Source organism: Oreochromis aureus, linkage group 11, assembly GCF_013358895.1.
Source record: "Oreochromis aureus strain Israel breed Guangdong linkage group 11, ZZ_aureus, whole genome shotgun sequence".
Classification (NCBI taxonomy): Eukaryota; Metazoa; Chordata; class Actinopteri; order Cichliformes; family Cichlidae; genus Oreochromis; species Oreochromis aureus.
The window spans coordinates 26,322,808-26,338,110 of record NC_052952.1 but is presented as its reverse complement, the minus strand read 5'-3'; the positions used below and the strand labels follow the sequence as shown (position 1 = coordinate 26,338,110).

General features: G+C 38.8%; 3 protein-coding genes across 3 annotated transcripts in view; all 3 read right to left on the bottom strand.

The window, feature by feature from the left end:
* The window catches only part of oscp1b (organic solute carrier partner 1b), a 9,766-nt gene extending 5,241 nt beyond the window's left edge, over positions 1 to 4,525 (bottom strand). Inside the window, exons 1-6 of the mRNA XM_031740705.2 lie at positions 4,011 to 4,525; positions 2,763 to 2,917; positions 2,264 to 2,431; positions 1,680 to 1,760; positions 1,466 to 1,569; positions 941 to 1,069 (exon numbers count right to left, since the gene is read on the bottom strand). Of these exons, the coding sequence (XP_031596565.1) occupies positions 941 to 1,069; positions 1,466 to 1,569; positions 1,680 to 1,760; positions 2,264 to 2,431; positions 2,763 to 2,917; positions 4,011 to 4,122 (749 nt within the window). The 5' untranslated portion in view covers positions 4,123 to 4,525. The remainder of the gene's footprint in view (positions 1 to 940; positions 1,070 to 1,465; positions 1,570 to 1,679; positions 1,761 to 2,263; positions 2,432 to 2,762; positions 2,918 to 4,010) is intronic.
* Positions 4,526 to 4,627: 102 nt separating this feature from the next.
* LOC116320962 (cornifelin homolog) lies at positions 4,628 to 6,191 on the bottom strand. The gene is made up of 4 exons (XM_031740707.2): positions 5,968 to 6,191; positions 5,355 to 5,508; positions 5,136 to 5,272; positions 4,628 to 4,910 (listed from the first exon to the last, which is right to left on the bottom strand). The coding sequence occupies exons 2-4, from the start codon at positions 5,464 to 5,466 to the stop codon at positions 4,806 to 4,808; spliced, it is 354 nt and encodes a 117-aa protein (XP_031596567.1). The 5' UTR covers positions 5,467 to 5,508; positions 5,968 to 6,191; the 3' UTR covers positions 4,628 to 4,805.
* A 1,032-nt stretch (positions 6,192 to 7,223) lies between these two features.
* mrps15 (mitochondrial ribosomal protein S15) lies at positions 7,224 to 12,948 on the bottom strand. Its single transcript, XM_031740680.2, has 8 exons — positions 12,680 to 12,948; positions 8,957 to 9,025; positions 8,774 to 8,849; positions 8,614 to 8,662; positions 8,422 to 8,506; positions 8,247 to 8,305; positions 7,674 to 7,865; positions 7,224 to 7,423 (listed from the first exon to the last, which is right to left on the bottom strand). The coding sequence occupies exons 1-8, from the start codon at positions 12,822 to 12,824 to the stop codon at positions 7,316 to 7,318; spliced, it is 783 nt and encodes a 260-aa protein (XP_031596540.1). The 5' UTR covers positions 12,825 to 12,948; the 3' UTR covers positions 7,224 to 7,315.
* Positions 12,949 to 15,303: the final 2,355 nt, after the last annotated feature.

Sequence of the window (15,303 nt, the reverse complement as noted above, 5' to 3'; positions counted from 1 at the left end):
TTAAAGTGAAAAAGGAAACAATGCACACCAAGACATCTGCGCTCTGTTAAGTTTTGACTAGTGTCAGACCAAAATTTGGTTTTTAGGGCTTTGTGCACATACATCACAAGGAAATGTCAGATGATGAAAATTTCAAAGCTGTGACTCACTGCTTAAGCTGTTAACAGACAATTAACAGCTTAAGCAATGAAAGCAGCTGCCTATCATTCTCAGAAACATCAAATATTAGCAAAAATGGGAGGGTGGGGCTTGGAAAACTAAGAGAACTTTCAGAGAGAAATTGTAGGATTGCTGAAAAAAAAAAAAAAATCAAAGCTGCTGTTTGAATGCAAAAGGCCTTCGGGAAGATTTAACATGAAGCTGATGAGGTGGTGAACTGCTCTATTGTGCTGCAGCAGCTGTGCAAACATGACCACCATCAGAAGAAAACATTTCCTGTATCCTTACCACAAAACTAAGCATCAGACGTTTGCAAATCAACACCTAAACCAAACCTTGTGCATTGTGGAAACAAGTAAACTGATGTTTTTAGGGCTGCATTCAGCAAAGGTACATATTTAGAATAAAAGGATGGTGAGTTTAATCAAATGCACACCTCTCCAGCTGTGCAGGATAGGTTGAATTTAATATGCTTTAGTCTCTTGTGATAGCCAGTGCCACTAATAGAAAGAAAAATTAATTTATTTAAGCAAATTCTGGAAACTGTAAGCACAGTATTAGTTTAAAAAAAAAAGAAAAAAGTTGATGCCATCCTTAACACAATACACTACCTCAAGGGTGCTTTTGCAGTTCCTTTCATTATCCTTTATAAAGGGTAATCAGACAATTTCTCTTTTTTATGCTTTTAAATCCCTCTCGTCCTGGCTTACTATCACAAAAAATTAAAACTGCATAATAACAACAAGGCATGTTTATATAAGGGAAGATTCCAGCATCGTACATGTTTGTGCCCAGTTTTGTGACTCTATCACCAAAGATGTCAAAAGACCCTTCACGGAGTGCAGTGGTATAGTTCCCTCCATTATTGAACTTCAGCCTGGTGATCTCCTCACCTGTACAGCTGAATATCCTACAAAAAACCCCCGAGAGAAATAGAGACAGGAAAGCATTTAGTACGTAGTATGATAAAGAGCCTTTATTTCCTGCTTAAATGTTTCACACAGCAAATCCTTAAGAATTTTGATCCAAGCTAAACATGCACGGCATCTAAAATTAGAAGTCAAATACTTCTTGAACAAGACCTCTCTAATGCAATTAGCTACAGATAAGCTTACGTAAAATCAGATTACGGTGTCCAAGTGAGATAGCAAAGAGACAATATGCAAGACAAAGGGGCAGACATTAAAATTCAATGAAAAGAGAAAGAGTATATTATCAAAGCCACTTATTTAGTCTTAGTTATTGACAATATTCTTTAAACTTCAGAGTGCCTGGTCTGAGGGATAAGAGCTGTTTACTGTGATACCTTATCAAGCCAGGGACTTGCGTGCCATGGGGCACAGGACCACTGGTGGGAAGAACAAAGCGGCCATTTGAATTCTGCACTTTGTCCTTGAGGAAAATAGATACCTGCCATAGAAGAAGGTACAAACACACAGAGAAAGTAAACATTAACTGAACAAGCAGGAACAAATGAGTTATACCATCTTCATAATTAAATGTCACAAATGATGACTCACCCTTATATGCATGTCTTGAAAGAAGATAAGAAGAGTTTGTCTAATCAGCTGGAATTCACCACTGGACAAAGGCGTATACATCTAAAAATACATATTGGTATTAAAAAAAAATCTTAACTGGTGAAAACATTTATTTATGCTGGCGGTACTGGCAACACAGAATTGAAATAGCTAGCTTAGATGGCTTTCTTTGTCTTAAGCGGGCCTTTATAGCTTGCTTGGTCATTTCTAACCCAAGAGGTGAGTTTTCTCTTGGAGGAGAAGGCCTGAGGAGAAGTAGTGACTCTCAGTACATCACCAGCTGCAGTATAAGAGTGTTAAACCAGTTCATATGCTACGTGATTACACTCTTATTAAGAATGTCCTTGATTTTCTTTCCCCTATGAGCTTTTCTTAACTTCTTCATTTATCTTTATGTACTTAACCAAGCTGGGGAGCTTCTTTGCATGCTACCTTAAAAAACAAAAACATATATATCTTGCTGCAAACTGCAGGAAAAAAAAATCCCCACAAGTAATATAAAATATTTCTGACTATATTTTCTTGTAACAAATGTGAAGACAGCAAAGTCCCACATGTAGTACCTCTATCAGCTGTCGGTAAGTCTCATCAACCTGGCTGAGAATGCTGGGAGTATCTTTCACAAAGTCTTTGATTGCATCCATGTGGTTGAAGGACACAAGGAGGATGTCCTTAGGTCGTGGACAGAGAAGCACCTGATACTTGAAAGCCATGGTCATCAAGTCATAGAGCTATGAACAGGACACATTAGTCAACATACTGTCTTAGGCATCAGAAATAAATGCATGCTGTTGTTGAGTGATAAACACTAGAGGGAGACATAGTAATGTAAATGAATGTGCCTTATGCTTAAACACAACAAAAATGTTACATTAAAACAAATCTAATCCAATATGCATAATGAAAAGGCTGCGATAAAAACATCTCTGTGTGGTTTTGAAGAAATGTAACTGGTGCATGGATAGAAAGTCAATGCTTGTAGTTAAAAATGCAAACAAAACATTAGGAGCACAAGAGTAAATTAAAAACACACAGACTGTATATGAATACATGTTGTCTTACCTTGTCCATACTAGCTTGATTGAGTCTCATTATGGATGCGTGGGCCAACCTGTCAAACACAGTCCGTAGGGCCTTCTTGGAATATAGCTCCTGTGGCTTGAAAAGCTCCTCCAGGAACTTTTTGTTGAACATGGTGGTGATGATGTCATTCATAACTATTCAGACAACCAATTAAGCACAAAATGTTAATTAAGGTTAGACAAATGCCCTTCCCATACTATAGGCTCAGAAGCAGGCAGATGAGCGCTCTACACTCTACATTGCCAAAAACGATTTTACCCAGAGCTGAAACCCAAAGACCCTAACAAAGCAGCAGACCTATTTATCAGAAATCCTACAGCCAAAGATGTTTTTTGGGGGGGTGGGGGGAGGTTTTGCCTTTTTTTTACCAGTATTGCAGCGGCAATGCTTACCTTAACTAAACCTTTAGGGTTTAGTTAAAAAGTGCTTAAATTTTAGATCACTCAAGTTTGGGAAAGCCAACATTACTTTGTGGCTAACATACTGGGGGTTCTAGGTATATGACTAATTCACTTTGGTTCATGAAGTGAAGTCATTTGTCCAGCATATGTATGCAAACGCCACCTTGGAAGCTTAAAAATTGGAGTTTTAGAATATAGACACATACACATATAAGAAAGGTTATTACAACCAATGAAGCAGGACGTTGTTTGTCAGCTCATCTGTTATTCATTCATCAGGTACTATTGTTTATGCAGGCAGGGTTCAGGTTAAGCCAAAGCAGAACAAAAGAGCTACTAATGCATCAGCGCCTCATTGCATCTTGAAATAATACCTCTCTTTCTGTCCGCCTCTATCCAGCCAGGTATTGCGGAAACTTTATCAATCCAAAGGAAAATAGTAAGTAAGTAATGGAGTAATGGATAATAGAGGTTTTAAAAAAACCCAGCTCATTTCAAGACTGCCACGTGTGCTGGTGGTTAATGCTTAACATCATTTAATATCATTTTACAACAAACCAGTGATTTTAAACTGACAGAGCGGCAATGGCACACAACGGAGCACTTGGATTTACACTGAAATTTACTCAGGGCTTCCAGTCACACTCTCCTACGAAAAGACATGTCTTATTTTGACTTTGTGATTCAACAGAGACACCGACATCATCAATACACAAACACGTAAACGAACAACATACACGTGCATTTACTGCGGTCTAACATTAACATTTTTTCTGGAACAGGATAACAATTGTGTTGCTAGCTGGAAAGCTGCTAAACTAGCTACCTTTCTTAGCTTTGTCAGCAGGTATATTCTGAGCTCGGAGACGCTGGTCTAGGATGTACAACATTTCCCCGCCGAGATTAATAAAAAGCAGCGGCAGAGTCCTTGAAGACATGATGGAATTTGGACAGCTGAATCTTTCCAGACAAAACAGCTAGCTCGAATGTTTTAGCTGGTGGGGGGTCTGTCTGTTTGGTAAAGCCGCTTCTGGTTGCCAGGCCACGAAATAAATAGCCAATCAGAGTCCCATGTAGTAAATACGTAAAAGAAAGGGGCGGGATTAGACGAGGTACAACCGCGTTGTAAATTAGGAGCTCACTGATTACAGAGATAGATAGACCATTTTTCACCATGTAGTCATACATATTATATAATTATATATAATATAATGCAAACCAGTGTTTTCATGGCAAGTCTAAGCACTTCAAACCAGTACAATTCGACCTAATATTATAATTCATAAGGAAGATGAACCTTTTACTCAGCTGCTCACAACTGATCTATGATAACACCCAACAATCTTTTCTAGAAACGTTTTTAGTTGCATAACTCTTACATTGAGAAATAAACGAAATAAGGTGAGCAATCAAATTTCAAAAAGTTGTTCAAAAAAAATGTGATGCCTGTTGAAAATGCACTTTATTTACAATAATACACAATTGCTCTTGCAAGTTAGGGCCAAAGATTTAATACACACAACAATGCATACTTCATTAAATGCTTTTTTTTTGTTTGCATGAAAGCTCCATGGGTAAACAAGTTACTTCCACAATAGCTGAGCATCATGAAAAACTCTTGTTACTGTGAAATCTCTCCATTCCTGATGCGGATTTCTCTTGCCATCCTGCACACTTCACAATGTCCACAGAAGAAGGTCATCAAGGCGTCGTTGCATATTGTTCCCTGTGGTGAAAAGATTGCAGAAATTACTTAAATGTTGCAGATTTCTCAATTGTGGGGAACGCACAAAATTTCCCATGTTTGCAAAATCTGTGTCTTTCATAAAAGCAAAACTGAAACAGACTATCATACGTGCAATACTTGCAACCTAAAGACTAATTGCATAACGTACGGCATTCTGAAGTTTGGATTTTATAATAACTGTATTGAGTTGCATGGGTAACATACCTGGATACCATAGGTTAATCTCATGTGAGTCCTCATGGCTGTTAAGCCTCCAGGCACGCAACCCAAACAGCAGTTTTCACCATACTTATTTGCTGTGTAGCAGCTCAGTGCCAGTGGACAGAAACAACCGACGGCACCTAAACAACACGAGTACATTTGTGAATGTCTAAAACAAACAAAACAAAGTGTGCATGCACAAATGATGTGCCTTGTACTTACAGACCAAACAGTCACTGCAGCAGGCACACAAGCCTGTGCTCCACTCTCCTGTTTGAACATTAGTCCCATAGCCGCCAGCACCTGGTTGATGGGTGACCACTGGGTTTGACATTTGGATCACTTGGTCTGTTTACTTGCTCTGTGATTTAACTACCTAGTCAAAAACATATTAGAGAGCATTAGATATTTGCACACTAATTAACATCACATATTTACAGAAAACCCTTCTCAACACAGCATGCAACAGTTTACTCTGTCATTTGAGGTAAATCAAGTTATGATTTAGAAAATACTTTTTGGACTTTCCCTGTAAAAAAAATAAATCTAAATAAAAAATTGTTGCAGGAATACGTTAGTGTAACATGGACTATTTTCACAGTACCGTATGAAAGATAGTCATGTATGTGGTGACACTGAGAAATAATTTCTCTTTGTTTTTAACCCAAAGAACAACTGAAAGCCCATGTTATCTTACATCAAGGCAGCCATAACGGAAAGGCCAACTTTTAACTATAACATGTGCACGAATTGCAAATATAGTTTATATGTTTAATTTAAGAATATTTAACTTTTAAGTTTATCTGCTGCGAAAGGAAAAAATGGTGTCACTTACCAGAAGAGTGTGAGAGTATGAGCTCCACCTGCTCAAAATGACAAGTTGCACACCACACAGGAAATTGTGACGAGCTTGAGCTGTGAAACGCTGGTTTGGCAACAGCCTGCACTTTCTGGGGATGACAAAGATCTGTGGCGATTCACTGGCAAAAAATCAGTCCATTAACAGGAATTGTTGCTTTTTTTTAAAAAGTCTGATAAAGGGCACAACCTCAAATCACAAGCACATGTATGTGACTGGGAGTTTAAAGTTTTTCTGATCTCATGACAGATCAGTACACTTCAGGGAAGCCATGCAGTTAGAATTGTTAAGGCCACACTTTCATATGACACCCACAAATGCAACACGTTCTTGTCTTGAGGTTTTAATCTATTAGCACACTATATGACTAGTGTAGTATGCAAAAGAAGAGATGGATTTACTCAGGATTTGAATACGCACAAAACTATATGAAACTGTAAAGCCTTCTTTTCACATGAATGTATAATGTAAAAATAGCTTTTGATTGACGGTCTTGTTATACCCTATATAAGAATTAAATTAACCTTGCGATGTTGTACATTTAAATCAGATGCTTTAGCAAGCTCACCAATTTTTACCAATATAACACTATGCCAGGAATGTCAGGAATTTTTAATTTGATTTTTTAACAATTTCTCTCTAACTTGAATTAACTTACTGCACATTTAAACAACACTCAAAAGATAAATTATACTGCATTCTACCACCAATCATTTCATGACCCTAAACAAAGTTGGATTAAGTCAATCTCATGTTTCCACAAAGCCTGAATACTGCTTAAACAGTACTCTGCCAGGAAGAAGTCCTTATCTGATATGCCTCAACTTGGTACAAATGAGGTGAACTGCCACTGACAGCTGATTAACAAAACATAAAAACAAAAACAAAACACTCCAGTGCTGATATGAAGCCATAATAACGGGCAGTCAATCTAGTGATAACATTTTAGCGCTAGTTTTCTGCCATGTGGTTTAACACAGAGTATCCTCTCAGATAAAATGGAGATTTTGCAGTGTAGGTTTATTTAAAATTAGCATATTAATCCTGTACTTGAGTTTCTGGCTTCCTGGTTTTCTATAATGACATCTTAAATTAATACATCTAGTAGTCATGCTTTAGTTCAATTACACTTTGGAGGATTATTCCAACCCGGCTTTCTCAGATATTTTATTCTTATGAATCTTCGACATCTCCAGACAGTTCTGGTATCAAAATGACAACAATAGAAAGTATAATCGTGTGACGGCAGCATGGGAAAAACATTTATTTATCTACATGACACATCACTACATCTTAAGGTGTACAGATTGTGGCTTTTGTCTCATTAGATGTCAGCTGCATTTGTCTTTGCTGCCTCTGTGTCTGTGGAGCCTGAACTCTGCTTTATCTTCAGCCTCTGCTCTGCTTTTTGCTTTTGCACTGCTTTGAAGACCTGAGATGACACACACACAGACACACAAACACATATGACCAAGTGTTAGTGGGGGGCATAAAATAACACTTTAATGTACAGAGAAAAGTTTCCAGAAGGCTTGAGTAATGCCTTAGATGCTCTATATGCTACACTTCCATTACACTTGTGTGTAATGGAAAGTTTTAAGTTTTTCCCAACAGATATGAGTATACATTAATGTGCAGAGATGATGTGGATTTAAAAAACAACACCTTTATTTATTTGCTACCTTAATGCAGAATTCTTTCTTGGCCATCCAGCGACGGGTGGCCCGTCTGTAGTACTCTGGGGGGAAGGTGTATGTGATGCCCAGCTGCTCACACACTTTTTCAAAGGCATCGTAGCGAATCAACCGAAGGTGTTTCAAAATCTTTTTCCTTCGGTCAATGGCCATAAGCATTCGCCTCTTGTTTGCTTTATCCTAGCATCAAACAACACAGGATATTGAAAGTGAATACAAACAGAGCAAAATGCGCTAGAAATCAGGACACCTAGTGAGGAACAGCTGCTTCCTCGTGCCACATTAAACAGTTGTTAATTTTAATAAAAATGTTTAGGCTATGATGTAACACGGAAACTTCCGACCTTGGCCATGCTACGCATCTTTTTATTTAATGTGGGGGAGTACACAGGATATCCTGTAGCACATGTAGGCCTCACAAAAGCATAAAGGAAATGTGGAGAGACGTATTCATACATGAAACTTCTCGTGGTGAGAGTCAACTGATCTAGATGTGTTACGTCATTTTAACCTGTCAACCTAACAAATTTGCTGATTAATTTAAATGCATTTTATTCTCACCTTATGATGTTTTTGCAAATGTTCCTGGTAGTTTCGGATTCTAGCAGTCAATATAGCCACTGAGGAGAGAAAGAACAGGAGCATTTCAACATTGTATAATAAATAAAAGTTGTATCCCATGTTTTTTTTCAGTGAAGAAACTATGTGCAACATAATGAAAAATACAACACCTCACCTTGTACTTCCTCTGAGCTTCGGTCACTCTCATCTCTCTGGACCTTTGCAATTAGCTGTTCTTGTTTTAGCTGTAGCTTTTCCTTCTGAAGATGAGATTATTATTATTAGTTATTAACGCTGAACTACTTGTTTATGCCTCTGCTTTCCCACAAGAGGGCCAAACAATGTACATCAAAAAAGACAAACTTACATGACTAGCCAACTCCAGTGAAAGAAGCCTTTTGACAAGATCATCAGTTCTGTTAGCAGAAAATACAAGTGTTAGAAGAGTAGACCAATCAATATGTGCATCCACTTTTATAAAATAATTAATAGAAAGTCTGAATATTAATCATTTTGTATATGTTTACGTTTGAGCAAGGGAAACAGCTGCATAATCCATCTTCAGCATTGTTGGAGGAAGATCGCTGAGCTGGCTCTCAGGTCCTGGAGGAAACCAAATACTTTTTGGATCTTTCTTTCTTTAACTTATGTACACATGTAAAAATGCTCACATGCAAATACTATGGTGATGATGGTTCCTCTTAAAATACCTGTCTTCTTCTTCTTTGCAGCCCGGGCATAGTGTCTCACTGGCTGTGGAACAGCAAAGCTTCCTGCAACTGAGAAATCAGATGCATCACTGCAAACATTCATGTTTAGTAGATTCAAAATGCTACTTTCAGTTGTTATTCACAAGAGATCACCACAGCAGGTAGCTCCACGTGTTTGGTTTGGCCAGATTCTCTCATGATGTAACCCCGAAAGGATTTGTGCCTCCTCCAGGGATCTAATTCTCCCTCAAGGGATCGAATCGGGGATTGTTCACTTGTCTGGCAAATGTGTAAAACACTGAACTACAGAGCCACTGCTTAGGAGATTAAACTCATTTCGAAAGTAGAAGGGAACAAGGGAATCATTGCTTTGCTAATGATTTATTTTATTTAAATAAAACAAAAAACAAAAACACCTATTCAAACCTATCTGACCCTGTGTGAAAAAGCAACCTGTTGAATCAAGAAACCACTTAAGTAGAACCTGTCTGACAAAGTGAAGTGAAGCAACATGTTGCCATGATCTAAAGAAACTCAAGAACAGATTAGCAACTATCAACTAACAAAGCCATTTCTAAGGTTCACCAACAACCTGTGGTGAGAGCCATTATTCACAAATGGAGAAAACTTGCAACACTCGGAACAGCACTTATCATGACGAGGCCTTCTCAGGATTGTGAGGCATACAAAGAGTGCATCCAGGAGGTCACAAAAGAACCAACAAAACCTCTAAAGAAATGCAGGCCTCAATTTCCTCAGCTGAGGTCAGTGCTCATGATTCAAAAATAAGGAAGACACTCAAAACAATAGTATCTAAGGGGAAGTTCCAGAGCAAAAAACCACTGCTGCTGATCTTGGTGATCTCTCAAAAACCTTTGGGGTCACCATCATAAGCACATCATAAAAACAGTCAAGCTTGATTCCTGTTGCTCCTTCGTGAGGTGGATGATTTACTGTAATTGACGAACTATGAATTCTGCTCTCTACCAGAAAATCCCATAAGAGAATGTCCAGCAATCATTTTGTGCCCTGAAGCTCAAGCGCACTTGGCTTACGCAACAGGACAATGATCAAAAACAAGCCAGCAAGTCCTCCTCTGAATGGCTCTAAAACAACAACGGAAAAAAACCCCAAACAAAACAAACAACAGAAAATTTAAAATACAATGACAGTTTTGGAGCAGTTTATTCAAAGTCCAGACTTAAATCCGATAGAGATGCTTTGACATGACCTTTCACGTCAATGTGACTAAAAGAATTCCACGAAGAAGAGTGAGCCAAACATTCCTCCGCAATGATGTGAAGGACTCATTGCCACTTATTGCAAATGCTTGACTGCCAAAGGTAACACAGTGTTCTTAGATTTAGATGAATCCTTTTCCACATAGGTTTGGGTAACTTTTTTCTCTTAATAAATGAAATCAGCACTAAAAAACTGCATTTTCCATTTACTTGGGTTATCATCTTATATTCAAATTAGTTTGATGATCTGAAATATATGAGCATGACAAATAAGCCCAAAGACACAGCAAGAGAGTAAGAGAGCTGTATGATAAACAATAAAGCCTGAAAGTTACTTATAATCTCTAATATTTATTTGTGAATAAGCCATTTTAAATTATGAGGAGTATTTTCCCTCTAAATATTATCCCGAAATACTCCTAGATCCTCCTTCCTATAAGCATGAATGGAAATGATTCAAAAACACAGCAGGTAATAGGGTAGTATAAGCAGAGCCCTAAGTTCTGGGATAACTTTACCACGAGGTAAAAGAGAGGTATTTCTGAACATTTGTACAGAAACACCTCTCTGCGATAATACATAATAAAAACATTTCTGCTGCAAGCTTAGTTGTCAGAAAATCATTCATTTATTGTAACAAAAAATATAAAATACATAAATAAAATCTACAGGATGATGAAATGATTCATGAAGCTTAATTTGCGTGACTGATGGAGTGACTTGTAGAGTAAAACTAAGATAATCTTTCTAAAACGGTTGTCAAACACTCACCCTAAAACGCAACTATGCACATATCAGATGGTGATAAGAGCAGTGGTTTTCAATATCAAAACAGCAAATGATGTCACTTCCTCTCTAATGTTATGCGACAGTTCAGCCCTCCTTAAAAATCCACCAACATGTGCAACTAATATTGCAATCCACTGATGGAAACTCATCAGGAAAGAGCACTGAGTTTTCACCTGGCAGTAATCTTTGCTGTTGAGAACAGTTTAATAGAAATTTTCTGTACCTTATTTGAAAGTTATCAACAGCAGAAACCAAAGTAAAAAATTTCAAGACAGTGTACATTTTCCTTGAGACACTGCTGGTGATTTCAATTCTGTTAGACTGCAGTGTACAGCGTACAAACCTTGGGTTAAAAAGTATTTCTTTGCTGTATTAGTCATAGCACTGGAGAGAAGTGGCCTGCAAGCCAAACAGCTCTTATTCATGGCTGGCAAACCTGTGACTGTCAGTGCATAGGTTGCAACAGTGAGAAAAAAAAAGAAAGAAAAAAAGCTGTCATATTCTAGTAGACTTGAGGGGTAAAATGAAAGCAGAGCTTCTGTAGATGCTCCAGATATTATGATAAGAAAGCAAGATATTGCATCAGATTAAGCAGCAAAGAAGTGCAGAAGGGGAGACAACCACACAAACATTTAGGGGAGAAAAGTTTCAAGTAGCTAAAGCGCTACACTGTTACCTAGTCCTCTTTTAGAGACTTCGTGTCAAAAATATTTCTGATATTCTTCTTGTTTGTTTCACACCTTGTGTGTGCAACAACCCTCTGATTAGCAGGCATCAGTTTTGCACACAGAGGTGTGTGAAAAGAGCCGTGAGACGCTCTTCAAAGTCCTTTTATCTGAGAGTTGACAAGCTATCCTGTCTACTTAGAAATTACACACAAATCAACCCCCAAAAAAGCAAAACTCAGATGTCCCAGTTTTCCACACAGCATGCATTTATTGATCTGTGTGGGAGCTGAGACTGTGTGAAAAGTATGAAAAGAGAATCAAGACTCCACATGCAGATATAACCCGGTTTGTGCACACCAGGAGATCCTTGCGCACTTTAATATTTTTAGACTGTCTTATGCACAGAAAGTTTTTGGAAGGGAAAATGAGCAAATCTGCAACAAAGGAAGCAGGACTTAAAACAACAGCCTATTCAGACTGTGAAACTGCCCTGTGTTTACACTGCTTGGTTTTGCGTGTGGCATCATCTCCTACCTGAAAAAGAAAAAATCAGCCACACATAGTTGTACACATTTGAAACTCTAAAAATCTGTTAGAATCTATGGGAAATCCCACACCTGGCATTTTTCATAGACTCAACAAAAGAAATATGAACATATTATGGGTTTTTGTGAAAGAGTGTTTTCAATGACAAGTAGCTGAGCAGCTGAAGAAACACTTGACAATAACTTCACACTGTCTTGGTGGTGTGGAGACAACTGTGTGGTAGAGAAATGCATTGCGTAGGGAGGCTGTGCAAAGCCGATTGCTACACTTTGGTGTACATTATGGTGAAAATCGTTTCAGACGTCAAGTATGCGGTCTTTCCGCTTAACACGGTAACATGCAGCTCCGCCAACAGTGCCGCCTGCCGTTCGTGTTAGTTACTTCCCAAGAGGACCTAGCGAAATAACGAACTGCTCACAGAAACACACGTTTTGATTGATATTTACCTACAAAGCAAGTTTGGTCTTCCCCACACTTACCACTTCTCACTTTTGGTCCTGACAGTAAACTCGACCTGTTCGTCCACGGTTTGACTGATGCAGCACAACAGAGAGCTGCCGAGCTTTCTCGCAAAACACTAGCTGGGACCTTGAGGACTGCCCTCAGGCCTATGTTTGTGAACATGGCTCACAGTATAGATAACAAGGAGAATAAACTGTCTAAAACTGCTGAAAAATTCGTCCAATAATCACACTCGACCCCTACATGAGGATCGCCATTTTGGTTAGACTAAACTAGCCGAGTAGCGATTGCGAGATGCTGTACTAGGCTAAAATAACAATCCCAGAGCACGTCGATAAAAACGATCGTAAAACGACTTTTGGAGTCTTTCATCGTTACATTTCATTATTAGGGCCCGAGCACTGAGAGTGCGAAGGCCCTATTGTATCTGCTCCGTTTATTATTATTATTATTATTATAATTATTATTATTATTATTATTATTATTACGGCAAATGAATCGGCCTTTTGAGGGCCTAAACATGCTCAAAAACTCATGAAATTTTGCACACGCGTCAGGTCTGGTGAAAATTTACGCATTTTAATGTCCTCAGAAATATCAAGGGAAAATTGGCTCAGTAGCCACCTAGAAAATGAAAACGCGAGCCCCGGTGTGGGTATGACCTACATGTATGAAACTCGAACACATATCTAACGTTAGAGACGCACACAAAAAGTCTGTTATGGCCATGTCCTAAACCCAACAGGAAGTCCGCCATTTGGAAGTGAAGGTGACATTTTGGCTCTAATTTTGCCATTTCCATGCCTCGAACTTTTTCGAACTCCTCCTTGGGATTTGATTGCATAAGGTTCATATTTGGTCAGTCTCAACTACACACCTGGGCCATGTTAAATTGCGGAGCTTTTGAGTTTTCGGGATACGGTGAGGCCGTGGCACCACGGCGAATTTCGATGACTCGCCATGAAAATCTTATTGCTTCTCATTTTGTCATACATGTTCCGACCTGGACCAAAGAGCACACATACGATAAGGCTCCACCCCTGAACATATTTCAACTGCCATATTTGACACCAGGGACAGCGCCACCTAGTGGGAACAGGAAATGTCATGTTTTACACTTTAGGATACAGTATTGTGATGGGTGACATCTGCAGCCTGAAATTTCTCCAGGAAAGTCTTAAGGAGTTGGTCTTGGGATACCGTGAAAACTGTGACTTTTCACAAAAGGGTGTGACCCCAGCAGCATGGCGAACATTGATGTCTCGCCATGAAGAAACAAATTAGTATAACTCAATGAAATCCAGTCGGATCAGTACCAGACTTTACAGGCATGATGTCAGACCCGCCCTGAACAGATTGATGTGCCCATTGTCAGGAATACGCAGAGCGCCACCTAGTGGGAACAGGAAATGTCATGTCTTTCACTTTGTTGTACTGATTTTTACAGGTTCATCATGGCCACCTCAAAAGCGGTGAATATCACCATCTGTCCTTCATGATGCTTCAGTGCAAAAATTGTGACTTTAAACTGAACGGCGCACCCTGGTGGCAACGTGGTTCACCATGAACAATGAAGTGGCTTTTGAGGGGCTTAGAAAGTTTAAAAAGTCTTGAAATTTGGCCCACAGCTTCAATGTGATAATGGCTTTCTTGTTATGTGATCATTTTCCTTGAATAGTGCAAATTGGCTCCACAGCGCCCCCTACAAAATTTCAAAACATCAGCCCCTGCTCTGTGTTTTATTTATCAGTCTGAAACCTGGTAAGCTTATAGGAGATATCAGGATGTACTAAAAAGTCTCTTGGAGCAATATCCCAAATCCAACAGGAAGTCAGTCATTTTAAAATTAATGTGTAATTTTGGTGACATTTTCCCCTCCTTTCAGGCCTCATACTTTGACGAACTCCTCCAAGGGATTTCATCATATTGAACCATTCTCCAGTGTGTGGAATCTAAAGACCTTTGTGATGTTAAATTGCGAAGCTTTTTACGTTCAGGTAAACGGAGGTCATGGCGGCACGTGGAGTTTCAATCATTCGCCAAAAGCAGTAATCTGCTGTCACTCAAAAACACAATGTCCAATCTCTCCCAAAGGTCGCAGGCGTGATGAGACTCGAGCTCGGAAATGTTTGTTATGCCATTTGTCATTAATGGTTAGAGCGCCACCTAGTGGGACGACTACAATCATGATTGAATGAGATGAAATGTTAGCTGGTGGTTAAATGCATGAATTCCATCAATGTGACATCAGATCGGACGTGCTGGTTTTAGGTGTTGGGCGTGGCTCGACGCGTGGGGTGCGAGGGCCCTCATAACGCTGCTTGCAGCTTTAATTATTATTATTACTATTATTATTATTATTATTATTATTTTTCAGTGAAGATTGTTTGGTTTAATAATTGAAGCAGTCGCAGTTAATGAGAAGTGCTCCCCTCCCAAAATTATTACTATTACTTTTAAATACCTCTCAAAGCAGTAAAAAGAGCACTGATGATAATAAACTGTCAATTTATAACTGCTGACATACAATGGTGTGCAAACCTCCTAAAACACTACCCGTTTCTTTGCTGGGAAAAGGGGGAATTGGTGTATTGAAACGAGGAAATACAATAAGGCAAAAACAGAGTTTGTACAATGCTAA

Coding starts and splice junctions, on each gene's coding strand:
- LOC116320962 (XM_031740707.2), bottom strand. CDS start 5,466: ATGTCAAACCCAGTGGTCACCCATCAACCAGGTGCTGGCGGCTATGGG. Junction 5,273..5,354: donor CTGCAGTGACTGTTTGGTCT/GTAAGTACAAGG, acceptor CGTGTTGTTTAG/GTGCCGTCGGTTGTTTCTGT. Junction 4,911..5,135: donor GATTAACCTATGGTATCCAG/GTATGTTACCCA, acceptor TTTTCACCACAG/GGAACAATATGCAACGACGC.
- mrps15 (XM_031740680.2), bottom strand. CDS start 12,824: ATGTTCACAAACATAGGCCTGAGGGCAGTCCTCAAGGTCCCAGCTAGT. Junction 8,507..8,613: donor CACTGGAGTTGGCTAGTCAT/GTAAGTTTGTCT, acceptor TCTCATCTTCAG/AAGGAAAAGCTACAGCTAAA. Junction 7,424..7,673: donor AGAAAGAATTCTGCATTAAG/GTAGCAAATAAA, acceptor GTGTCATCTCAG/GTCTTCAAAGCAGTGCAAAA.